Consider the following 26,493-nt stretch of genomic DNA (forward strand, 5'->3'; position numbering starts at 1 on the left):
CTGACTATACCAGCATAACCCCAGCACATCTTGTATGCTTATTCAGTCAATCAACAGTTTTGTTGCCCATCCTTGCTCTATCTACAGTCAGCATTTTGTGGCAAACAAATAAACATTCCAGTCACCTACCACATCGTGATATCAATCAGTAATAACATCAACCCAAATTTTCCTGATAGTTTATTAGTCCGTGTTAATCACAAACATAATCAGCTGTGTACAAACTTAAATACATTGTCATGTTTTTACACAGTAATACAAAATGGCTGACTGGTTACCATGGAGACAGATCAATAAAATATCCTAACGCACTCTATTGGTCTCATATTTGTAACCAGTATCCAGACAATGCACAGCTTGATGCAGTGTCTTACATTCTAAAGTTACTCATGCGAGTTGGCTTGAAGCATTTGTAGCAATACATTGCATGGGTATGTCGTTATACATAATAGTAGCTTCTAAACGTGCCTAGCTTCAAACACTGGTTATACGGCTGTCATAGTCTACCATACAGTCCAAGCAAGTCAATAATAGTGGGCAAGTCCAGATTACTGCAGTTTCAGAAAATGAAGCATCTCTGGGCTCCTTTTTATTATATTTTAAAAAGATAATCTAACAACTGTCTTTTCTGTAAAATATGTTCATTTTAGAGATATGATGTTAGTCTACAGCTGTCAGACAACATTACTTTAGGCATAGCGTTTCCTTCACTTACAATATATCAATAATCTCAGCAGATAATCTGAGTAATAAAACTAGGCAACATAAAATAATATAATAGGTACTTTATCTCCCCTTTCCACTTAGATTCCTACACATTTTCCAAATATTTGTGGTTCCAACGATGTTCTACTTGGTAGTCTAATGCAAATATGTAAAGCAGGTTCTATATGCAACATCATGAATAGCATCGAGTCTGGTCCACACAATCCAGTGATTGATATCATCAGCATCGATCCACGCAGATGGGATACGATGACCCTGCATCAAACCAAGTCAGCGAGTCTGACCACCCGAATCCTGTAAGGCGCTGAAAACCAATTCTACCCCGGATGTTCACGTACATTTGTGAGAGTAATTTGATTGGACAAATGGACAGCTATGTTTAACAATTCAACCCAAGAGTGATAGTGGCAAACTGGTCCAAGGTGTTAATCATAATAGAACAGGGACACAATACACTGGATATTCCAGGATGCCTTTTTTGACGTGTATGAAAAGCATATTAAGGTTGTTCAATGTATTTTGCCTTGGAATCCACATGGCGACAAGTAGAGATAATACATACAGTGCTCTGGTCAGCAGGATTATTTTGTTCATGAGATCTGTTTTCAAATTAAAGGTAAGGAGGACAAGTTCTGTGCCAAAATGACAACATGTGTTACCTTCAAAGACAATCATGTCCTTCACAGATATACAGAGGTTTACATGTTACTTATATTAGTGCTAATAGTGAGCTTATTATGACACAATACTTTTTGCCATTTAAAGTAAATATAACCTATATAACACAAAATCTATTCAATATCAGAAATCTAGACAATAACAAAAGCAATTTCAAAGAGCAAATGAATGGGGTTCTTTGTGGCCTTTAAAGGTTAAGTTTTTGGACAACCTGCTCACTTTTGAAATAAAAATAAATAAAATAACAGATTATTAATAAATAAAAAGTCAGACATTGTATAGCTATGATTTGGATCTGGGTATTATCCTATCAGTACCATGACAAACCATCTCAAAATGAATGGACTAGCTTCAAGATCTCAATAATGAGATCCAACATATGTACATAATGTCAATGATTAAATTAGTATAAATGAAATCAATCATTATTAAATAAGTATAAACAAAGCACCAATTACAATGTGCTCATATGATGCAAGCTGTTATGCAAAGACAAATGTGTGTAAAAATAGATCAACTAGTGTAAGTAATATCAAAATTCAAATTAATTCTAAATAATATTTCCCTTTCATTTCTTATAAAACCAGTAATTCTATAGCTAGACTAACATTACATTTTGGCCATTTTTAAAGCTTTACAAAATACCAGTTTGCATAAACATCATGACAATGACAATGATATTTGAGAACATGTGCAATGTTCTTGTAATGACACAAGCAATGAGATGCTGACATGAATAAAATAGCATTGTTTTACAACTCTTCGGGTTTATGTACAAGTAACATACAACAAAGTATAAGAGAGGCAGTATTTGCCAAAACATTCTGAAAGACATATCAATACATAAAAAATATGTGTATCCACTCAAGGATGAAATATTTTCTGTTAATACATACACCGTTGTGGCACTAACACTTACTGATCAGGCTGTAAATAACAATTGGTTCTCAGGCAACAACTTTCGATAATGATGCAACAGATCTTCCTTTTAAGTTTTAGTGATAAAAAGTGTGTTACATTGGTTTCAAAATTATGATATTTTGTCAGTTAAAACGGTTTCCCAGGTTACCGAGAACCAAATCAGCTGACAAGTAGGTAAACATACATGCAAATGATTTTAAGATGTGTTTTGAAAAGTTGTCATGAAGACTAGATACAGACTTGTGGACAAATATTTGTGTAGGAAATAAACTTATTGGTCAGTTGGGTTACCAGAAATACAGGAAATGATGAGGTCGGCCTTGTGATTGCAGCGGAGAACCAAGAAAGGTATTTTACTAGCCCATCATCACAGAATCCATGACACTGGAATAGCAACCTAAATACTTGCTGTCACTTACATTGATACTAGTGTAAGAAAATATTTTGTAAAGCACTAATTATATTTCGGATACATGTTCATAATACAAAATTCCTACATGAATTTCACTCTGAGGTAAGAACAAATCAATATCAGTAGACACTTCCAAATACCGACACCAATTAATATCCTACCTCACCTCCTGTTACCAGTTGTACATTGTCTCAATGACTTTTCCCTGAAGTCCATGCTGACATGAAAATATGGGTAAAAACCCCAAGATATTAAACATAAATTAGTTTACTTCACTTGTCACCTTTGCATGACAAGAAACCACATGCCATATGATACTGAGACTAATACAATTCTTATAAAAGTACACATTATGCCAAACAATTCTACAAAATCTCTTTACATTTCTCCCATCATATATTTCTGGTTAAGTTTCGTTTAACGCTGCTTTAAACAGTTTTTCATCATGCCTACTTGATGTGGTAGAAAGAACTATTTTACCACTAGGGTGACACCAGTAAGCATGGGCTGACTAATCCAGAAACATCTGGGCCAATCTGAGATTCATGCCGAAGGAAATCTACTAAATCTATCTAAATTGAGGTGCTGATCACATACTCCCTAATATAGTTTGATGAACCAGGAGATGAATTTCCTGTTTTATGAAAACATAATTTTGTGAAAATTATGGGACAACTTTTGTTGTTGAAATATGAAATTACTTACAATCTGACTACAGATTTCAAACATGATCAAAACAGTTGCTGTTTTACTGATGACATCCCCTCGTAACCATAATTTGGGATGTTATATCCAGAAAACCTGCTCTGACTTCAACATCCAAACTGTGTACATAGCTGAAAGGGAACAGAGAAATGTCCATACATGAACACTGACTTCTAAGAACATGCAGATACTCATGAAACAATAATATAAACAGATCACTAGTGACAATGCAGCAACACTTTACAGAGAAGTGAAGACAGAGCTAACCATGTAGGCCCTTGTACCACACTGGGAATGCCTGTGTCGTGTTGGTCAGACTGGTGTCATTCATTGTCTGGCATTGCAGTTAGTCTGACAACTCCAGATCAGTGTGACCAAACTCAACATATACTTCAAATTTTCTCACTACAGTCTCACTACATTCAATCTTGTACTCCGATACAATACATCTCTGCATGAAGATCTGAGGACGCCTCCATACGTGGTTCCATCAGGTGGACTTTCTATTCAGCCAATCGGCATCAAGGCTTCTAAATACTTGCTACAAATTTGAAGCAAGTTCTGACTGCCTCAAGAACTTGCACACTTTTGTCTTTGTGGTTAAAGTTGGCTCAGTGCCCGCCTGACACAACCTCCTATGGAGGTGTCCTTTGAAATTGTTTCTTCTTACATTTTCCATGTGGTCCAATGCATGCTACAGGTCGACCTGTAAGAGTCTAAAAAACTTAAAACAAAATATTTAAAAAATCCATTATGACAAAACTACATAATATGTTGAGCACGTGTTCGCCTGAGCTAACAGATAAACCTTCCTCACCTAAACATATATCAGATGTCTCAAAGTCTTCATCAAGGAACCAGACACTGGTCGCTATCAAATGCAGTGAAAGTATTCTATTTTCTGTATTCTATTTTATTTGTAAACAGAATGATCAAGGCATCTGTTTACATTAACACATGTTAACTGTATGAAACATGGCTAGGTAGCCTACTGATCAAGTAAAGAGAAGGGAAGATAACATGTCACCATTTTCTTCATCTGTAGGATGATTTGGGGATGATTTGATAAAGGTGGTTGGTTGTGAGATAGGTACAAGATGAACATCAAAATAATTCATTTATTGTGGCCTAAACAATCAAATTTCATACAACATGGCAGACTCCTAAAAACTATCCTGTAATATGTCACTGATACATGACAGCGTTCAATACTCCCAAGATGTCAGGTATTCCAGCAGACCTTGCTTCTCAATGTCTACATTTAATGCCATACCACTCATAACATCAAATCATCTTTAAAACATACATGTTTAATTATTTGCGATAGGATCTTAGATGAAACATTCCTTTGAACTGATTTACCTCAGCTGTGGTTTGGTTGTAGTGGAAGATGTGCATCTACTGCTTGATTTGCCCTAAACATATTTTCTTGTCAATAAATAAAGGTCTAAGCTCAAATTTTGTTTGTTTGTTGTTTAAAGTCTGATGTCTGACGTCTGGCTTTATGACGACGGTCTGTAAAAAATCAAGTCTAGACCAGACAATCCAGTGACTGACATCATGAACATCCATTTACTTTAACAGAATATGATGACATGCATCTAAGCTTAAGTTGAATAGCCAGTCTATTCATAGTTGGATGATGTTAACACATGGCGGAACAGGGTATTACCGACAATTCAACACCTGCAGCCTCTAGTCAATGCTATCTCAATATTCACTATCTGAAATCATGTAATGTTTGTCTGCTAATTCACCCCATCTCAACATATCAATAAACATAGTATGGATCCTCCAGATTTGGTCCCTTCTAAGTTCAAGCCTTGAAACACTGATTGCACATGATGTGGTTGATAGAAACATAGCCCAGGAGCGGAACCTTTCTCAATATACCCGCAAAAGAACAATCCCTAAAACAAATCTATTAAATGTATTACCTGAATCTTACAAACATCTGGTCCCAAAACAATTCCTATTCCAGCACTGAAAGTGAACCATGCTGTCCCATTACCAGTCAGTATGATATTGAACTTCTGTGAGAAAGTCATAGGGCCATAAATGACTAATTTGGTTATAAGAATCGCAACCTTTTCATAATATAAACCCAACTACATCGAAATTTGGTACTTAATTACAGATGAAATAAATGGGCACAAAAAGTTTCTGCTAAAGCTGGTACAATCCTAACATGTAAACCAATACTACAGGGAGAGCCACATTAAGTGAGTGAGTGAGTGAGTGAGTATGGTTTTAAGCTGTTCTAGCAATATTCCTGTAATATCATGGCAGGGGACACCAGAAATCATCAAATGGGCTCCTCACATTGCACCCATGTGAGGAATCGAACCCAGGCCTGTGGCATGACAAGCAAACACTTTAGCCATTATGCTACCCAACCTCCCACAGCAGCACTGAGATACATTTAGCAACAGGTTTATGCAACATGCTTCAAGCTACATTTCTCTACATTTCCACTCATCTTCTTTTTTTTTAAAAACCCATAGTTATAACCAAAGATTGTCCACTTCCGGAGAACAAATTATACATTAATAATGGTCTAATTACCACATTATGTTGAAACATAAAAGCTGTAATGAATTATCAAAAGCTGTTGCAAGGAAAACTTATAATGTTAGTATCACTTATTCTCAAATGCCTGTCTGATTACATGTCCACTAGTTATGTAATTCTTGAGGTATGCTCGAAACAAATATAGTAAAAAAACTATGGGCAATAAATGAAGAGTTGAAAGTGATATTCTACTGTCTTGTCAATCAGGGTTCACTGTTGACTTTGATCTTAATACATGTCTGGAAAAGAGTAGGTGAATTATACAGCTACACTTGTAGACAGTCAAGGCAGCAGAAGAGGAATTTTGCAATACTGGGTTATTCCACCTTTTGCACACATGGTCGGTCGATATATATATAAAAATATATGTCAATCATTTATTTATTTATTTATTTATATGAAAGTCATTCTGCCATGGAGTTAAAACTGCAGGTGGCCTCTTCATTCACTGATAGTGATGTAGACACAGAATCTATATATAACATTTTGTATTGTAAAAGAGGATATATATATATTTTTTTGTTTAATTTCTTTCTTAGACTAAGAATGCTTTTCAGTAGGGACAGCATGCCTGTGAAATGATAAAAAAAAATGTGTGGCCTAAAGTAATCTAATATCAATGTACAGCCAGATGGCTCAATTCATCCTAAAAAAAGGATGACACACTATTTACCACAGTAATCAATGTGAAGTTAGGGCTCTTCCTTATATAATTCATTTTGAAATTTGAACTCATTTGGGTCACAATAAATACACAAGTATTTGGGGAGGAATGTCCTTGAAATAACATACACTTCGGGAGAGCAACTGTTTTTTAGTAAGCTTGTCATAAGTATTTCATGATCAGTCACATGTAAAAGTTAAATCAAAGCCTGACATGTAGCCACAACAAAAACTATATGTAGGTTCACTGGCACTCCAAGCAGTGTCTGAGTCTTTGCGATGTAAATTTATAAAAACATTAAAATTTATGTCACAATTCACAAAAATGACCAATGAAAAAGTGTAAATCTGCAAACAAACAAATAGTAGAGTAAGGGCCTTGACTCCATTCGGCTGATGAGACACTCAGGCTTGGTTCCTGTATAGCTAGGGGCAATGTTGATTTACCATTTTGATCACACATCAAGACTAGAAGCTTCTGACTGATGGGGTGGGAATATATAGAGATATATGATCCTAATACTTTCTACATGATTCCATGAGTGCATGCCTAACCTCTCTCATTCACCCAAACACTTCTTCCATCGGCTGTGTCAACAAATTCCAATGTTTTTGGCATACATTAATACTCAATGATTACCTGTCAGTGGAACAACCACTACCTGTGATATCAACAACAACAAAAACACTGATCAAACAAAAACACCTGTTAACACTGAGCAATATCCTCCATAAAATTTGTTCAAATTCAAGATTTCTGGAAGTAGCTTACAATACGTAATATATATCATGTACATTTCATTGTGGTCCTTGCTTATATCTAATCCTGCCTACGATTCACTACCAGTATCTTTGTATGTTGCATGTGCATTCCACTGCAAATGAACCACCTGCCAAGTGAAAAGTTACATACCGGTATACAGAGCCTGTGGGCAGAAACGTTTAGACATTAATGATGATTGTCACCTGTCAATCATCCTGATTGACCAATCAAAATTTTGGTTAACATTTACGACTAAGCAATCACATTGGTGATCAAGAGAGGATAGCCTTGCTGCCTCTATTTGATACAGATAAGCCATCTAGACTAGCAGTTCGGTGGATCTTCCCCGTCTTCTGCCAGGCACGCACCTTGTCTTCGCACACACTGCACATGGCCTGAAATAGAGAAGACATGTCACTTTCTCTGCCCTGGAATACTCCTACCTCCCACCACAAAAGCCATACAGCACCATCAGCATCTCATCTCTATCACACAACCCACTGCTTCCTCAGATGTTTCAGTGTCCCAAACATCATGAATTTTTTGACAGGCATTTCTTAGACATTGACAGATGAGACAGGAGACAAAAAATAAGGATGGCTTCTTTAATATACTGTTATAGCAATGTTTTGGTAAAAACCCTTATACAGTTGACAGCACTTGACAATGGAACATAGCTATAACAGCATTTTAAAGAATTTATCCATAAATTGTGTCTACTTTATGATTTTGCCCCAATGATGTTTATGAGTATTTTAATGAAAAATGGAGCTAGAGAATGTTGTAGAATTTTCCTATTCAGAATATTCTATAAGTAATACGTTACCACTGTTATACCGAGGCTGTTGTCTCCCACAACTGCTGCTATAGCGAAATCTACCACAGAGATCTCAATTACCTCATGCAGCACGTGCGTAGCCACCTAGCTGCCATGTGACACCCTTCACTCTTGTCTCTTGCGAGAGCAAGTGCTCGGGGGACGGACGGGCGGGCAGCAGCCCAGTGGTAACGTATTACTTATAGAATATTCCGAATAGGAAAATTCTACAAATTACATTAAGTAATACGTTACCACTGTTATACCGAGGCTGACTACCACAGTAGGCGGTGGGGAGCACCTACAACCCGAATCCTGACTCCTAGCGTTCCTTCCGACCAGCAGAAGTAAACACCAAGGCGGAAGCACTCGATGCGCATGCACCTAGCTAGGCGTTACCCTATAGGAATACCAAAGCACTGTCATGCGCAGACTGTAAGGCTCAATCGTCATTGCCAAAACGATTGGTGACTCCAAACGGCCCAACTGGATAGGTATTTCATCGCCGCAGCGGATGAGAACACTGTATCCGCGTGAGCTAAATCTTAGATCAGGTTAAACAGTCGAAAGAGGGAAATTAATTTCATTCAGACCGTATATCCCCGAGCAAGCCTACTAAATGTATGCATTAGGCGCGTGACCTAATTCCAGTATTCGTAAGCATGTATCACAAGGTTGGAATACACGACAGACAATTAAATGCATAATTGTCAAAATACAAATAAGGACAGAACACACAAAAAGCCGCCTCACCTGTGGTGTGAGTGCGCTGGTTTGCAGGACCCCAACTCCTGTACCCATGACGTGGGAACATTGGAGACGACCCAGATTGACCACCGTGCAAGGACTGACGACTGCGGAGTTTGGAATTGCGCTGGACACACCCCCTAGATGACCGCTTGTGCCGCGATCAGCAGCCCAAGACGGTGCACCCCCTCCATGTCTTCATCAGAAACCTTTCTGAGGTAATGATTGGCAAAAACCGAGTCAGAACGCCAGTAACAACCTCCTTATATTCTGTGAACAGAGATATTCGAGTGTAGGGCAAATGTTGCCGCTAGCGCCCTGATCTCGTGCGGGTTTGACCCCGCTACCGGTAACCCCCGAGACCGGTACGCCAGATTGATGACCGAACGAAGCCACAACGCAATCGAGTTGCGAGTTATGTCAACCGTGCGATTAGGGTTACACGATATGAACAGACGGTCACGCCCTTGTCTACGTTCATTCGAAGCCTTAAGATAATACTTAAGGGCCCTAACCGGACACAGCACTCTGTCCTCAGTATCAGCAGGATGTAAGATTTCTTTGAGTGATCTTACAGTGAATTCTCTCTCCGTTTGCCTGATTCTCTGATTCTTGGCGACGAAGCCCATGAGCAGGCCCAGGCGGACCGCTCCTTCGTCACCCCTATCGAATCGTACCTTGGCGACATCGAGTGCATGAATTTCGGATACACGTGCCGCCGTGGCAAAGGAGAGGAGAAATGCTGTTTTCCAAGTCACATGCCGGAACGAAGCACTATGCAAGGGTTCATACGGAGCTTCCGTAAATGATTGCAACACTAAGGAAAGATCCCAGGCCGGTGCCCGAAGGCGGCCCTTCTTAAGATCGTGCTGTTTGAAACCCTTGATAATACCCCGTATCACCGGCTCTTTGGAGAGACTGGTACCCATAGCAACGTCCCGTACCATAGCAACGGACCAGACATAGTTGGCAATGGAACCCCCAGAGAGTTTACGGGTCTCTCGCAAGTGAGACATGAAACGAGCAATATCCTGCACAGATACCTTATCTGGCGAATGAATGTGATGTTTACAACACCACTTCGTGAAAATAACCCAACGTGCATTATACACCTTCTGGGTAGAATCACGATGCATACTAACGTATGCCCGAGACGCCCGGCGAGAAAAACCTTTACTCGTCAGACGCTCGGTGACAACATCCACGCGTGCAGATTGAACTGCCCTGCGTTTGGATGAAGCTGACGGGTGTGAGGGTGGATCAAGAGATCCGGTCTCACAGGCAGTGGAAGTGGCGACTGCGTGACCTGGGTCAGCAAGTCGGGGGTACCACGATCTGTTCGGCCACATGGGCGCGATCAGTAACATTCGACAGCGAACTCCTCGGAGCCGGCTTAGAATGTGTGGTATCAATGCGGTCGGCGGGTAAGCATAAGCGTCAAAGCCCGTCCAGTCTAACGCGAGAGCATCGTGATAGATGACCCTTGGGTCCGGGACAGGTGATACAAACAACGGGAGTTGATTGTTGAACCGCGTTGCGAACAGGTCGACCATCGGACGACCCAAACGTTCGCACAGCCACTGAAACACTACTGGGTTCAGCATCCACTCTGTGGGGCTCGGATCCTGAGGCCTCGATAGAGCGTCGGCCAGTACGTTCCGCACACCAGGGATGTGACGGGCGCGTATCTGGCACGGGACACTGTCCATCAGAGCGTAAAACTCGAACGTGAGATCGAGTAGCGAGTGACTGTGGGTTCCCCCCAGCCCACTAGAGAGGCGTCTGTATACAGGTTCAACGTGGCCCGGTAGGGCCGCATAGAGACTCCTGATAAGACATTATAAGGGACCGTCCACCACTCCAGATGCGGGAGGGCGACGGTCGCACTGTTCACCTCCGTAGCTAACAACTGGATTAAAAACCGTTGCAGCGGGCGGAGTTGGAGCCGACCCCGTTCGGTGCAGGCCTGGGCTGATACAAGTAGCCCTAACAGCTGTTCCCAAAAGTGAACAGTCTGTTGCACCGCTAAGACTTTGGCAATCATCGCCTGAATCTTGTTCCACCGGTCTGGGGAGACAAAGAGGCGATGGGACACCGTGTTGAACCGACCTCCGATGAACTGCAAGTTCTGAGAAGGGGTTAACTCGCTCTTGGGGAGATTGATAATCCACCCCAATTGCTCCAAGAGCCGACGTGCGAAAACGAGATGGCGTGACAGGGTGTCCGTCATTCGATTTGCTACTAGCGAGTCGTCCAGGTACGCAAAGTACCGGACACCCCTCCGGTGGAGGAACCCCACTATGGGGGTGGTTAACCGGGTGAACAGCCAGGGAGCGGACCAAAGACCGAATGGGAGTACAACCCATTCGTAGTGCCTGCCTTGAAAGATACTTGTGATGATCCGGGTGAATTGGAACATGCAGATAAGCATCCTTCAGGTCGATCGAAGCGAGCCAGTGGGCCGGCATGATCAGTGCTTTCAGGTCCCCCAAGCTCAACATTCTGAACTTGGGCGGCTTGCGCAGGTAGAACTCGTTGAACGATTTCAAGTTGTGAATCATTCTGAGTTCGGCACTGTCCTTCTTGGGAACGAGAAATATCCTGCAGTAAAACCCTGGTGTTATTTCTGGTAGAGCTAACTCCCGAACTGCCCTCTTCTCCACCAACCTGCCGATGGCATCGGCGAGGAAGGGAAGATCGGTTTCCGAATAGAAACCTGCCGACGGGGCAACGGTGAGCGGCGGATTCGCTTTGAGATCGAGCCGATAGCCGTACCGAATCGTGTTGACCACCTACGGGTTGTCGAACACTTGTTCCCAATTCTCCCAGTAAGTCTGGAGTCTGGCTCCCACTGGGGAAGGAAAGGGGGGCCTGACAGGCTGCGGCAGGCGCAACTGTCCAGGGCCAAGTGACTTACGCTCGCCTCTCCAATGAGAGTCACCTGGAGGGGCCCTTGCCGTCCTTAGACGACTTGGGCTTCCCTCAGTTCCCCTTCTTCCCGCGAAAGGGCTGCTGAGAACCCTTACCGGAGCCCTCAGTGCGGAGCTTCTTCCCGGAGGAAGAAGAACCCGACCCCTTAGGCCTGCCGGACGCAGCATCCTGGGGCACGCTCCGCTTCGGAGCGGCACCCAGGCGCCTATGCAAGGACCCCACAAGATCCAGTGTGTGCCGAGAGGCCTCGGCAGACACAGCGGCCTGTTGTTCCTTCAGAACCCCAGGGATCTTGTTGTTGAACAGGGTCCGAGCAGACCAAGGCTGCGAAAGGAGCACCTCCTGATTGGCAGCGTCCAACCCTGAAGCAACCAGATACGACTGGCGCCGAAGAAAATGGCACGTGCCGGAAATAAAGGCCGAAGCCCCGGCAACGTACTCCAGGGAAGCATTTAAACCGAGCAAGCAGTTGTAAATACGCTGGTCTCGGTCCGTAGGAGAACCTTCGACCAGACTGGCCGCTGCAGCCAGGTATGTGTCTCCGTGAAACATCGCCAGCATGGATTGTCGAGCGAGGGTGTCCAGCTGTTGCAAGGTACCTTGTGGTACCGTGGCAACCGGTGGGGCACGGACCCCCAAACGCTCCACATGGGCTTCCGCGGAAGGACCAGCCTCGGGAAAGGCAAGGTCATGTACCGGGAAAGACCCTTTTCTCCACGACGGTGGAGGTAACAGGAGACCCCGCGAAGGCCTTCTCCAAAGAAGGCTTAATCCCACGCAGCAAGGTTGATGCTGGGAAAGCCTTGTCGGACGTCTCATCATACACCTCGGAGGAACCCACGGAACCGTGGATTCCCCGCGGTATCGGCAGGGGCTTTGGCATGTCCTCGAAGAGGACAAAAACTTGCGGCAAACTCCGCAACACCGAGGAGCAGGGGTAGAGGGGGTCGCAAGTGGAGACATTTACATGTCAGACATGTTTGTTTAATTCTATGAACAAAGAGCAAAACATGGTTACAACGCACGCACCACAATGATTCACAAACCAGCATTTTCACAAGAAAATAAACGAACAATGTGAACATATAACATACACATATAACATAAAGAGAAATAAGTGATGTTAACCCCTAAAACATACAAGAACAGGGGAAACGTAAAACACAACGTGCATACGCGAACCCCGCAAGTATAGAGAAAAAAAGGGCGGGAAAAATTCTCCGTTTGGCGGGAGAATTATAACCAAGCGTAGCTACCGCAACGCCCCATAAAAGCACAGTTTATTAGAGAATAAATATCACCGAATATTTGAGGAACGCTTCTGCAGAGGATTACACGTCTTGCTATGCAAGCGAAGGAGACAAGAGTGAAGGGTGTCACATGGCAGCTAGGTGGATACGCACGTGCTGCATGAGGTAATTGAGATCTCTGTGGTAGATTTCGCTATAGCAGCAGTTGTGGGAGACAACAGCCTCGGTATAACAGTGGTAACGTATTACTTAATGTAATTATCCACACAAACATTCCCACAGTTTTAGAAGAAAAACAGATCCTAAGAAATGCAAAAAGTTCAGTGCCTCCTACACAAACAGGAAGAAAGCACCCGGAAATTACTGTCCTGAAACTAATCAAACTTCAGCAAACTGCAGTCATGTACAGGGAGCGGTTTCATTACATCGTCACATGCTCAAGTAGTGTGACATCACAAGAAGGAAACTTCCACTTAGCATCCATGGCTATGGATTGTCTTCATGATCTTAGCATGTGATGACTCATGGGTGCATCCTGCACATGAACAACAGCTTACCATAATCATCCAAATTTTTAACAGATTACCTCGAATGATTTACAGCCAAGCATGTCGCCCACAGGAAGTGTTTTATATTTTTCCAAGTGGTCGATATCGTTGATATTCAGCAATTAGTCCTGATAAACTTGTCTAGATAGTACAACTACCTAAATTACAGTGTAGGAACATTCTATAGACAGTATCATTAAAATCAAACCAACACCAGCTCACTTAAGCCACTTAACTAACAAATACGATTCTTTGCCATTTGAAAATGATAAATCCCTTAGTCAGCACCTAAAGACAATACATTAGTCCATCTCCACGTTTAACTAAGAACAATCAGAGATAAACATCTCTGTTAAATCCAACGGGCTGTACTACAACATACCTCCAGCTTGGGGGCCCTGTCTAGTACTGTACTACAACATACCTCCAGCTTGAGGGACCTGTCTAGTACTGTACTACAACATATCTCCAGCTTGGGGGCCCTGTCTAGAACTGTACTACAACATACCTCCAGCTTGGGGGCCCTGTCTAGTACTGTACTACAACATACCACCAGTTTGAGTGCCCTGTCTAGAACTGTACTACAACATACCTCCAGCTTGAGTGCCCTGTCTAGTACTGTACTACAACATACCACCAGTTTGAGTGCCCTGTCTAGTACTGTACTACAACATACCTCCAGCTTGAGTGCCCTGTCTAGTACTGTACTACAACATACCTCCAGCTTGAGTGCCCTGTCTAGTACTACAACATACCTCCAGCTTGAGTGCCCTGTCTAGTACTGTACTACAACATACCTCCAGCTTGAGTGCCCTGTCTAGTACTGTACTACAACATACCACCAGCTTGAGTGCCCTGTCTAGTACTGTACTACAACATACCTCCAGCTTGAGGGACCTGTCTAGTACTGTACTACAACATACCTCCAGCTTGGGGGCCCTGTCTAGAACTGTACTACAACATACCTCCAGCTTGGGGGCCCTGTCTAGTACTGTACTACAACATACCACCAGTTTGAGGGACCTGTCTAGTACTGTACTACAACATACCTCCAGCTTGGGGTCCTGTCTAGAACTGTACTACAACATACCTCCAGCTTGGGGGCCCTGTCTAGTACTGTACTACAACATACCTCCAGCTTGGGGGCCCTGTCTAGTACTGTACTACAACATACCTCCAGCTTGGGGGCCCTGTCTAGTACTGTACTACAACATACCTCCAGCTTGAGTGCCCTGTCTAGTACTGTACTACAACATACCCCCAGCTTGAGCGCCCTGTCTAGTACTACAACATACCTCCAGCTTGAGCGCCATGTCTAGTACTGTACTACAACATACCTCCAGCTTGAGTGCCCTGTCTAGTACTGTACTACAACATACCTCCAGCTTGAGTGCCCTGTCTAGTACTACAACATACCTCCAGCTTGAGTGCCCTGTCTAGTACTGTACTACAACATACCTCCAGCTTGAGCGCCCTGTCTAGTACAACATACCTCCAGCTTGAGTGCCCTGTCTAGTACTGTACTACAACATACCTCCAGCTTGAGTGCCCTGTCTAGTACTGTACTACAACATACCTCCAGCTTGAGTGCCCTGTCTAGTACTGTACTACAACATACCTCCAGCTTGAGGGACCTGTCTAGTACTGTACTACAACATACCTCCAGCTTGGGGGCCCTGTCTAGAACTGTACTACAACATACCTCCAGCTTGGGGGCCCTGTCTAGTACTGTACTACAACATACCACCAGTTTGAGGGACCTGTCTAGTACTGTACTACAACATACCTCCAGCTTGAGTGCCCTGTCTAGTACTGTACTACAACATACCTCCAGCTTGAGTGCCCTGTCTAGTACTACAACATACCTCCAGCTTGAGTGCCCTGTCTAGTACTGTACTACAACATACCTCCAGCTTGAGGGACCTGTCTAGTACTGTACTACAACATACCTCCAGCTTGGGGGCCCTGTCTAGAACTGTACTACAACATACCTCCAGCTTGGGGGCCCTGTCTAGTACTGTACTACAACATACCACCAGTTTGAGGGACCTGTCTAGTACTGTACTACAACATACCTCCAGCTTGAGTGCCCTGTCTAGTACTGTACTACAACATACCTCCAGCTTGAGTGCCCTGTCTTTACTGAGAGGCTCCAGGGGAAAGACCAAATCATGAGCATCAGCAAGAGATCGAAGGTCAAAGTAGTATTTGGCATAGACACTTGAGGGTACATTGATGTTGAACTGTAACAACTCTAAAAACTGCCGCTCTAGTTCATTCCTGAAAGAAGAAATAGATGATAATACAACTATCCCAGCAATCTGCAGTAACTAGAATGTCAGGTTTTGACATCTTGTCGCACAACACAAAGATATATTCAACTTTGAAACTGCTACAAATTCAAACAGTTTCCCTGATAATGAGCATTATAAGCTTCAGAGCTCCAAAATGTTTCAAATTTTAAAGAAGATTTTTCAGTTTCACAGGCAGACCAAACATGTGGTGTTCATACTCATTGTACATATATAATTACATGAGAAGCAACTCAAATCCACAATCATGTACTGAATTTATTGACAACTTACATGTCTTCAACGGCGACATCTTTGAGAATCTGACAGAAATCCACATTCCACACGGCCTGATCATCCCAGACTTTTGAAGCAAGAAGGATGGCACCGAGGACAATCCTCCGCCAAGTGGCGGGAGAAATCTCTATCTCAGCGTATGTTAAAAGTCTTTCCAAATACACCTGCAGACAAGTAAATAGATGAATACATTTAGTTCAGGCCTGGTCACAATCATGGCAAGAAGGGATTCAATCCCCCAACCAGTGAATCCCAGCAGCCATAAACAGGTAAGGGACAAAGTTACTGGAAGCAAGCATCTTCAACAGTCCCCCTGTAACCATGTTTATGTTGCTGACCGGGACGGATGGGTTGGATCCACTGATCAGCCTTGCTCCCCTAACATGGAAATATGGCCTGTTTTCAACCAGCGAGTGTAAATGAGGGAGCTTAACACCCTTCTGAGCAGCATTTCAGCTGATGTAACTTAGTGAAGACCACAATGTTTCCTAGTCACAAAATACTGCGTAGAACACTTGCAAAATTGAGAATGAATGCAAATAATATGCCCCATGAGACACAAAACCATATGGCCATTAGAATCATGGAAATCATTAAATTGCAGCATGCATGCTTAAATTAAAACATTTCTATTTAGAAAAGAAATACAACTGAATTTCATTCTGCCCTTTCCAACATGATAAATAAGTACCATTTCAACAACCCATCCATAATTTGGAGAGAGAATATGTATATTTGTTTTACTACAATCATGTCATGTACTCACTAAGGTAACTATTGCACATTCTGCTGTGAGCTGGGCAGCACTGAAAAGGTTCCTAACAAAGCGATATATAGTCTTGTGCTCAGGATCCCTCTTGTTGTAGTCGTCTGGGACAGGTTCCTTCTGAAAGGTCAAGCTCATGGAGTTTACGATCAAGGTGTTTCAATACTCTAACAGGCCTCACAACTATTAGGTTAAAATACTGAACATGGTAAAATTTACACACAAAATTCTGAATACATACAAACTTTTCTTGCTGTTTGAAACATATCCTTATACTTACAGTTTTATTCAAACTACAATCAAGTCTTGAAATATGCTCCCCAAAATAACACTTACAGACAAAGGGTGTTTTTTCTCATCAAAGATATCCTGTATATGTGATTCTGTGTTGTGAGGTGGCATGATTCGATCACGGTTCCGGATGTGGAAGTAGATGGCAAGTGCTACTGCTTTGATTGTGTTCTTCAGATTGGGTTGAGACACTGTGGAGTCATCAATGAATATCGTGGAACACGAGCTGAATTTCTTCAGTTGTCCATACTCATCTACCTGAAAACAAACAAACTTGTCGTGAGTGACTCGGATTCAACATCACTTTGATTTCGTTACATCATGGCATGTCAGTATAATGTAGAAGGAAAGCCCACAGGGATACAGGTCTGAAGTCATTTGATCACTTTGATGAAACCCATCTGCAAGGGGGAGATGCAGACAAACCAAGAATCATGAGCAAGATACCCATAATCAAGGGAATTTGGCAATCAAAGGGATGCAATTCTGCTCATCTAATCGCTGCAGCATTCTCACATGAATCACCAATGCCATCACAGTACGTTGATACTTCATCAGTGAGTGAGTGAATGTTGTTTAATGCTGCGGTCAGCAAAAATCAGCATTTATCATTGAGGCCTGCAAATAATTGTCTGGGTCAGACAAACCACTGATTTATATTTTGAGCAACATCAGGGTACAATTACAAGCAATCATCCAAGTCAGACCACATGAACCATTTCAGTCGCATCTTGCTATAAGAATCTGCAACTGGGGACTAATTATATGCCTGATAGTATGCCCCACATGGTAATGCTCAGCACGCCCAGTCGTACTGTTGTACAGTAACCATGGGAACTATCGTTCGAGTTCTACAACTGAATATATACATCTTGTAGCCCATAACAGGGAGAGATGTAACGATATGCCAACCTAAGGTCACAATACTTGGTACTTTTAGGGTTTGTATGACAATGCCAACTGCACCACATTGCATGAAATACTCCAGTTTGTTTCAGGAAGTAAGGTAACACTAGAGCAGTTATCAGATCTGTTTTCACAAAACCTAAATAATGTTTGGAAAGTCGATACAGACTCAAATATGAATTGATACATTGGTGTGTATATATATACTCATCGTCAAAAGAAACGCAACCATAGTTACATATAGAGAAAAATGCACAGTAAGAGGAGATGTTTCCAATGTCTACAAAGTATGACAAAACTAACACTCAGTCAAGTGTAACCACAGTGTCTTTATTCTTATCACATTATGCTGCACATGATTTCCAAACTTTACACACTAATCCTGCAGAAAGACAAATGGTGCGTCTCGAGTCATGGATCTATGATGTCACTTGTGATGCGTTCATGAGCATCAGTTGACACAACATACCAGTATGTTCGTCCAATCTGATATCTCTTGCATATGAGTGATTCTTCATATATTAACCAACATATGAGGCATTTGTGTTTCTTTTGTCAGTGGGTATATATGCTCGTTGGTAAGCTTACTGCCCTGGACCTCCACTTACTAATGAGGAGTTGTGGCGAGGCTCCCGTGTGTCAGTGAGTATATATATGCTCTCTGGTTAGCTTACTGCCCTGGATCTCCACTTACTAATGAGGAGTTGTGGCGAGGCTCCCGTGTGTCAGTGAGTATATATATGCTCTCTGGTTAGCTTACTGCCCTGGACCTCCACTTACTAATGAGGAGTTGTGGCGAGGTTCCCGCGTGTCAGTGAGTATATATGCTACCTGGTTAGCTTACTGCCCTGGACCTCCACTTACTAATGAGGAGTTGTGGCGAGGCTCTCGCGTGTCAATGAGTATATATGCTCTCTGGTTAGCTTACTGCCCTGGACCTCCACTTACTAATGAGGAGTTGTGGCGAGGCTCCCGCGTGTCAGTGAGTATATATGCTTGCTGGTAAGCTTACTGCCCTGGACCTCCACTTACTAATGAGGAGTTGTGGCGAGGCTTGCTTGTGTCAATGACAACAACACTGTACTTACTACATGATGGTGGCCTTCTGATGTGATGATCTGACTTCTCCTCCTCATCTTATTATCTGGAGAGAAAAACATTGAGTAATGTAATGAAGGAAACAAGCCTTGAGCAGAAGATAACAGTAACAGCGTCAAAGATTTGAGCAACAACAAGTCTGACTGCTATTGAAGCATAATCATAATGATAAATTATCCCAGTGTGTGAGTGAGTGTTAGTATGTGTGAGTGTGTATGAGTATGTGTGAGTGAGTGTGTGTGAGAGTGGGTGTGTGTGTGAGTGTGAGTATGTGTGAGTGAGTGTGTGTGAGAGTGGGTGTGTGTGTGAGTGTGAGTATGTGTGAGTGGGTGTGTGTGAGAGTGGGTGTGAGTGGGTGTGAGTGTGAGTGAGTGTGAGTATGTTTGAGTGGGTGTGTGTGTGAGTGAGCTGGGTTTAAAACCACAGTATATCAGTAACATCACATGTGAGAACACTGTGCAAGGCATTTGTGACCAACACATGTTATTCCAGGAAATGACCAAAAGCGACTTGTGCCCCTCTTGTGGCAATTTTTGCAACTGTGTTCCATCTAAGTGCAAACGCGCATAGCTAGAAGACTTGAGTGAGTTTGCTTTTACGCTGCTTTTAGCAAAATTCCAACAATATCACGGCAGGGGACAGCAGAAATGGGCTTCACACATTGTACCTATGTCAGGAATTGAACACGGGTCTTCAGCGTGACGAGCGAACGCTTTAACCACTAGGCTACCCGACCACCCCATATAGCTAGAAGAACAGTAACTCGTTGCTTAATATACATATATTTCCCCCATATGTCATATATATTCCAGATGCTATCTAAAACACATTGGGTCTTACGGAATTATACAGACATTTACCTGTATCTTGGGTATACCGTTATATCATGTATATATCAAGTCAAAAATTATTCCTGATGGATTCCTTGACCAAAGTACTTGAGGTCATATGTGCATTCTGATTAGTTTGTTGTATTTTCGCACATAACATTCATCGATAGGGGGATGAGTCTTCTCGCAGGTTACGGAAATGAGCAAGTGGTGATGAATGAGTGCAAGACCCAAACTTAAGACAGGTGAAACCAAAGCGTTACACTAAAAATCAGGCAACTCTGTTTGACAGTAAAAATATATGTTTCAGTTATATCCATCTTCAATACTTCCAGGGTTTGTATATATTTCATTCCTTCATCACCACCGTGATTACATATAGTTCATTTGCAGTGTCGTCACTATGTTCCACTCCTGAAGACACGACTTGGATCACTGAAGAAAACAAGTGAGTGCTCAGATCAGTGAGCCCTCAGATTAGGGCCGGGACGAGTCCAAATTTACTACCCGGATACCCAACCCTAACCAGGTACCCACTGTAGGTTTCAAGTGATAGGTACAAAATGTCTGATTGGGAATTTTTTACCGTAGCACTGGCAAAACAAATTTAGATACATGTATTAAACAATCTGGTCATGCATACACTGAAGTTGACTCAAGTTATATCTTTATTAAAAAATAAGAATAACCGGAAGGAAAGGGTACATAGAAATAAATGCGAACATTTGTTACTTAAAGTATAACCATAGAGTTTAGATAATTTTTGTCATTAAACAATATATGACGTGACTAACCACGGGTCCGGGTAGTCCTGGGACGTGTAAATTGGGTACCCGGGGTGGCTGGGTACTAACTGGGATCGGGTACCCACTGGACTACCCAGACCCGTGGGTACCCGATTTACACGTCCCAACCCTACCTCAGATAAAAAAGCACAAAATGGCAATACCCTTGTCTGACCTGTGAACATTACTAAATCCACAGGTCTTATAGCAGCAATCAACAACTTGTCAAGACTTGTGAAAAACTTTCAGCCCCTGGCAACTACGATGAACATGGAATAGGACAAGAAAGCAGCAATACAAAGTACACCACAGACTTAGACATGCTAGAGACCATTTCTTATATGTACGCCTGAATAGCATATCATGTACATTGTGGGAATAAGCAGATAACAAACACATCCGGTTATCACCCAGAGGGAGCATGGTTGGTGAGTGGTGACATATACCACCTGGGTGAAACCCACTAGCACAGTGTTCACAGACCAAGCAGTGCTCCTGCTGGCATTTGAAACTGCCAGTCCCGGTCAACTGGCAACTCCAAAAATTACCAATCCATCCAATCTATTTTTGTCAGTCTTAACTTTGAACAATTAACAAAATGTTTGAAATTTACCTGGTTTCAATTCTTCAACATAATGTTCAACCTTTCACTTTGGTTGAGTCTCTAAATGTTTAACCTCAAAGCAAAGCCAAATGTTATTTTCTTGTAATTACGAAAATGGTACACTGCCAAGGCTCATAACTGACGCAAATCTGGGATTCACCCCCAAATAGGATATCCTGGCAGCTAAGGGGATGTAACTGTTAACAATGAGCTTTGTTGAGTTGGACCAGTGGGCCATTCATGTGTTTTCCTGAGAGAGGATGGATGCAGGTTTGTCATCAACATTAACAATGCTCACTTTTCTGGACTTCATGTTCCGAGCGTGTTGAGAAGAGGGGTCTGGCAATAGGATTGTTGGATGGGTCGGCATCCATTTCTGGAAAAGAAATTACACATCATGATTAGACAGGAAAATATATTCATTACAATTATTACACCACAGATAGTGACTTATTGTTTTTATTGTCACCACTATAAGATGATAACTGAGTGAGTGAGTGAGTGAGTTGAGTTGAATGCAACTTTTAACAGTATTCCCGTTATATCATGGTGTGTGGGAGGAAAGCCTGAAGCTATGCCGGTCTCAAACGTTTACCACTTTTGTGAAACCCACGAGCATGGGTACAGTGCTGACAAACCTAGTTTCTAATCGAGATGAACAAGGATGAGAAACCCACAATCACAGGGTTCTGGCATGCCGAAGAGACGCAACTTTGCAGGGTTAGAAACTAACAGTTTTTGTCCACTAGTCCTTATAATGATAACATATAGCAAAACCCTTAAAATGGGCCAATTTCTACAAGTGCTTGGGATACCTTTACTATTGGGTAGTTTGGTGAGGACTACAGGACTAGTACCAATTTCTAATGCTGCTTTGCACAGTGAATTGCAGCGCCTTAGACAACTAGGACACCTGTTTTCCCAGATGATAAGTAGTGAACTTCTTTGCACCATGCGACTCAATAATTACATATTACACTCCAATACTAATCTAACTTTATCAGGTTCATGGCACTTTAGTGACTAGTCAAAGTAATATGGAGTACAGTGTGTGTGTGGGAAGGGTAGGTGGGGAGAGAGAGAGAGCTCTGCACATTCAAGACATAATGATTTCCAGGCTGAAATGTAAACCATTAACCTCCCATGGGCATGGTATATTCACAGGTGAGCAAAATCAAAGCTGAGTTAGCATAAAGTAACCTGACATAACTTCACCATTTGCGTTTTGTAACATATACCTTATAGAAGAACTAAAATTTGTGAAGTAGAATTTTGTTAGCAGTTTTGTCATTGCACTGAAACATTTTACATTGCATGTTCATATGTAACAATGATAAAAGTGGGTTGACAACATGGTTTATCGGGACTAAAGATAACATAAATAAAGAAAAAACAGTTAACATTATTAACCAAGTTGTTATTTGAGTGAAGAATGCTTTCACTTGAAACAAAAATATCAGCTGTACAACTGCAGTCAGCATAATCTGTACCAGAGACAAATCAGTTCCTCGATCAGTTGGTATTTTTATTGACCAGTTATATGTATACAAGTGAAACCTTCCTTTTCCTGATAACTTGCACAACACCTGACTTAGCCCATTAGGGTACTTGCAAGCATTAAACTGCAAAAATTGTTTGTCTGCTGCTGTACTGTAAAAGTCCAGTTTCCACCCTTGCCGGAGTAGGCTGGAATTTCCAGTCTCAACCATAGCGCCACCAGTGGCTATTACGAGTTATGTCCCTTCTATGTTCCTCCTATTGACCAATAAGATTTCATCTCTCATATTACTTATACTTGCTTCAAACAAAATGGCATCACCCAGTCGCAGTCAACCGAATTTGTACGTTGAAATTCAAGTTGTTTACAAACCGGATGTCTAGTTCGTTACCCGATTTTGATTGGACTATACATTAGACTTGTTAGTCCAGCCAAAATGAAACTCCATAATTGCAGCCTAGTTCGGCAAGGGTGGAAACAGGACTTAGAGTCAGTTAACTCCCTTGCCTCGGGAAGATGGATTCTAAGATGTAAGTTCCTAAATGTCACAATAGGGCCAGAATGGTTGGCATTTTGGCACATAAATTGTACTACAATTATTTCACTAAGGAGAGCTGTATTGCGATACATATTTCAATATGTATTAGGCCCCAAATTATATATATTTGTACTGTTCAAATGGTACGTCTTAATTAAAAAAGATCCAGATTGCAAGATGAGTTGTGGGGATAAACAAGACTAGCTATTACGTTATCAATCTGGAATGTTCAAGTAAACAGCTCAAAACATGTTCTGTTTGCATGGTTTAGATAGGAACCCAGTCCATTCAAATACCTCAAGATAGTAGATATAATTAATATAATATTATTAATTCTTCTTCGGATAATATCAATACGCAAGTGTTGCATTATTGACAGTCGTAATGCAATATACCGGCATACTAGTGATTTTATACACCCATAATTGAAAGCACTATTAACATCAATAATCTACATTTCAGTTTATTCATTTGTGTGATACTTATATGAACTCAATCTGACCATACTTTATTTTCTATATAATAATTTGTGACGTGAAATTTTTATTTCACTTGAAAATTTCATGCTGTAGCAAGTGAGATAGTTTATCACTGTACAGTATTTAGGAAGTACTTTTTAGACGACAATCCCTCTTTATACTGTTGATTATGTACAAACAAGGGCTATCTTAGAATGATGACATATATAACTATCAGTATGATCCCTTAAAGGAAGAATTTGCTGTACAACAAGGGTTAACAATCAAGTTTCAACAAATTGGTGATGATTGATAGAATGCATACATTTTCTATTTGGCAGTTAGGAATATTTCAGCGATCTCACTCACTGTAACATGTAAATAATTGAATGTAGATTTGTAAAACCATTGGTGGGATATCCAAAGCAAATATAAACACAAAAAGGGTATGATTATGCACAATCAGTCGGCTACACAGTAAGCAATTAATGTTATACTCTATATTAGTTTCTAATGACTAGCATATATATGTTCTCAGGGTACCTTTTGTATCATTCCTCCAATTTTGTACCGAGCAACAACAAACAAAGCATAATACTATTCCTAACTGAGATGTGAATATAAATGAGATCTTCACCTTCTGGCTCCCTCTCACTTATGTGTGGCACACCAGGTAATGATGCTGTGCTCTGTGGCTGAGGCAACATGTGAGATTCCTCTTGAGTTGGCTGGTAAATCTCTTCTCTCTTTGACTTACGCCCACCTTTAGGGCTATGGTAAATACAGCAGGATTGCTTGTTTCCCATTTTAACCAGATCTTATCCTTTCCTGATTATACAACACAAGGTAAAGTGATTGAAATTAGGTTCCAATCTATGAAAATATTTGATAATCTAGCATTTAGATCCATAGAACGTACTCGACTCTTCCACGACTGCCATAGTGCACAAGCCACGATGGGTTATTTTCATTAAAACTGAAACGGTAACATAAACAATACAGTTAATTGATGGTATCGCTAGCGTATAAGTGAACAGTGTGCGTCATCATAGAAAACTGCAAGAATCTTGGCACTGCTTGCTGCCTTTGTCACAACAGTGAAATTTGGCTGCATCATCACAATGCACAGTCCTAAACCGTTAGAAATATCCCCAATTTACATCATCCATGTCAATATCTTCGTGAAAAGGAATACATTGGTCTTGATCATACTCAAGCTCCAATTTTCACATTTGTTCGAAGCGTAAGTTCTATATTCTAGTCACCGGGAGGCAGCGGAAGTGAATTTGATGTCAATTGCCTCTTAGCAATAAGTCGCACTATATGATTGGCCGCCTTTAGGAAGTACTAAACTATGATTGGTTAAGTGTAGTAAGGTGCGAGAAGCTTTATAAGACCTATTTTGGTTGGTGTAGCCAAGTTCTTGAATATCTTCATAACAACTAATTGCAGGCGCGTGTCGTTTATGTCATCCACAAGATGAATTTGACCGAATACAAATTAGCTGTGATCACTAAAAATTGATACTAATTATGATGATATGACTTTGTCTACAACAACATGCTACATTTGGTTTTAAAGGGGAGCGTACGTTATTTTAAGACATTTTGTTCCACTCCATATTTCTGAGAGATTACCTTATTAAATGGAAAGACCTTTCAACGAATGATTTGGTGATCAGTACAATGTCTACTACTCGGCTTTAAGTGTGGTATATTGTTTTAACATACCTTTTATCGAGAGATATATTTTTTTTTGTCCACTTTTTCATACATGGATATGTTCGACTTCCGCACCAACCTCATGGGGAGTCCGGGTTAAGTGAGTGAGTGAGTGAGTATGGTTTTACGCCGCTTTTAGCAATATTCCAGCAATATCACGGCGGGGGACACCAGAAATTGGCTTCACACATTGTACCCATGTCGGAAATCGAACCCGGGTCTTCGGCATGACGAGCGAACGCTTCAACCACTAGGCTACCCGACCGCCCCTGTCCGGGTTAAGAGTGACCCCCGGCAACTATACGCCAGCCAGTCGTACGAGGCAGGACTTAATGGATTACTCGATTACTAAACTGGCGGGCAAAAGAAAGTAAACACTGGAACATTGGGTTTGACAAAAATAAAATAAAAGATGTAATCAAAACATTATTTGGCTGAAAACAGTCATAAAACAAGTCAAAACACAACCATGATAACCATATCAAAAACATCACCATCGATCGAATATCGAGTTCTTATTTGTTTCATTTTTAGTAAAAATCAAACATGGATGTATACTTCTTTTGTCTGGCAGTATATTTACCGACGGCGGGTATCGTTACATAAAGAATCAAGTTGATCGCCTGGTCAAGATTTTAACAGACCTTCGTCACATAAACCGAGGTGCACAAGAAACTG

General features: G+C 41.6%; 1 protein-coding gene across 1 annotated transcript; it reads right to left on the bottom strand.

The window, feature by feature from the left end:
• Positions 1–6,389: 6,389 nt before the first annotated feature.
• On the bottom strand, positions 6,390–25,361 carry LOC139473533 (cyclin-Y-like protein 1). Its single transcript, XM_071256152.1, has 8 exons — positions 24,732–25,361; positions 21,899–21,976; positions 19,372–19,427; positions 17,423–17,635; positions 17,087–17,206; positions 16,318–16,484; positions 15,850–16,012; positions 6,390–7,834 (listed from the first exon to the last, which is right to left on the bottom strand). Exons 1-8 carry the CDS (start codon positions 24,898–24,900, stop codon positions 7,712–7,714), a joined length of 1,089 nt encoding a protein of 362 aa, XP_071112253.1. The 5' UTR covers positions 24,901–25,361; the 3' UTR covers positions 6,390–7,711.
• Between the last annotated feature and the right edge of the window lie 1,132 nt (positions 25,362–26,493).

The sequence above is a fragment of the Haliotis cracherodii genome, unplaced genomic scaffold (assembly GCF_022045235.1).
Source record: "Haliotis cracherodii isolate W230 unplaced genomic scaffold, xgHalCrac1.p SCAF_29, whole genome shotgun sequence".
NCBI lineage: Eukaryota > Metazoa > Mollusca > Gastropoda > Lepetellida > Haliotidae > Haliotis > Haliotis cracherodii.

Excerpts from the sequence above, each read along its gene's own strand:
- LOC139473533 (XM_071256152.1), bottom strand. The coding sequence starts at position 24,900 with ATGGGAAACAAGCAATCCTGCTGTATTTACCATAGCCCTAAAGGTGGG. Across the intron at positions 19,428-21,898 it reads GGAACATGAAGTCCAGAAAA|ATAATAAGATGAGGAGGAGA; the intron begins GTGAGCATTGTT and ends TTTTCTCTCCAG. Across the intron at positions 17,636-19,371 it reads CAGAAGGCCACCATCATGTA|GTAGATGAGTATGGACAACT; the intron begins GTAAGTACAGTG and ends GTTTGTTTTCAG.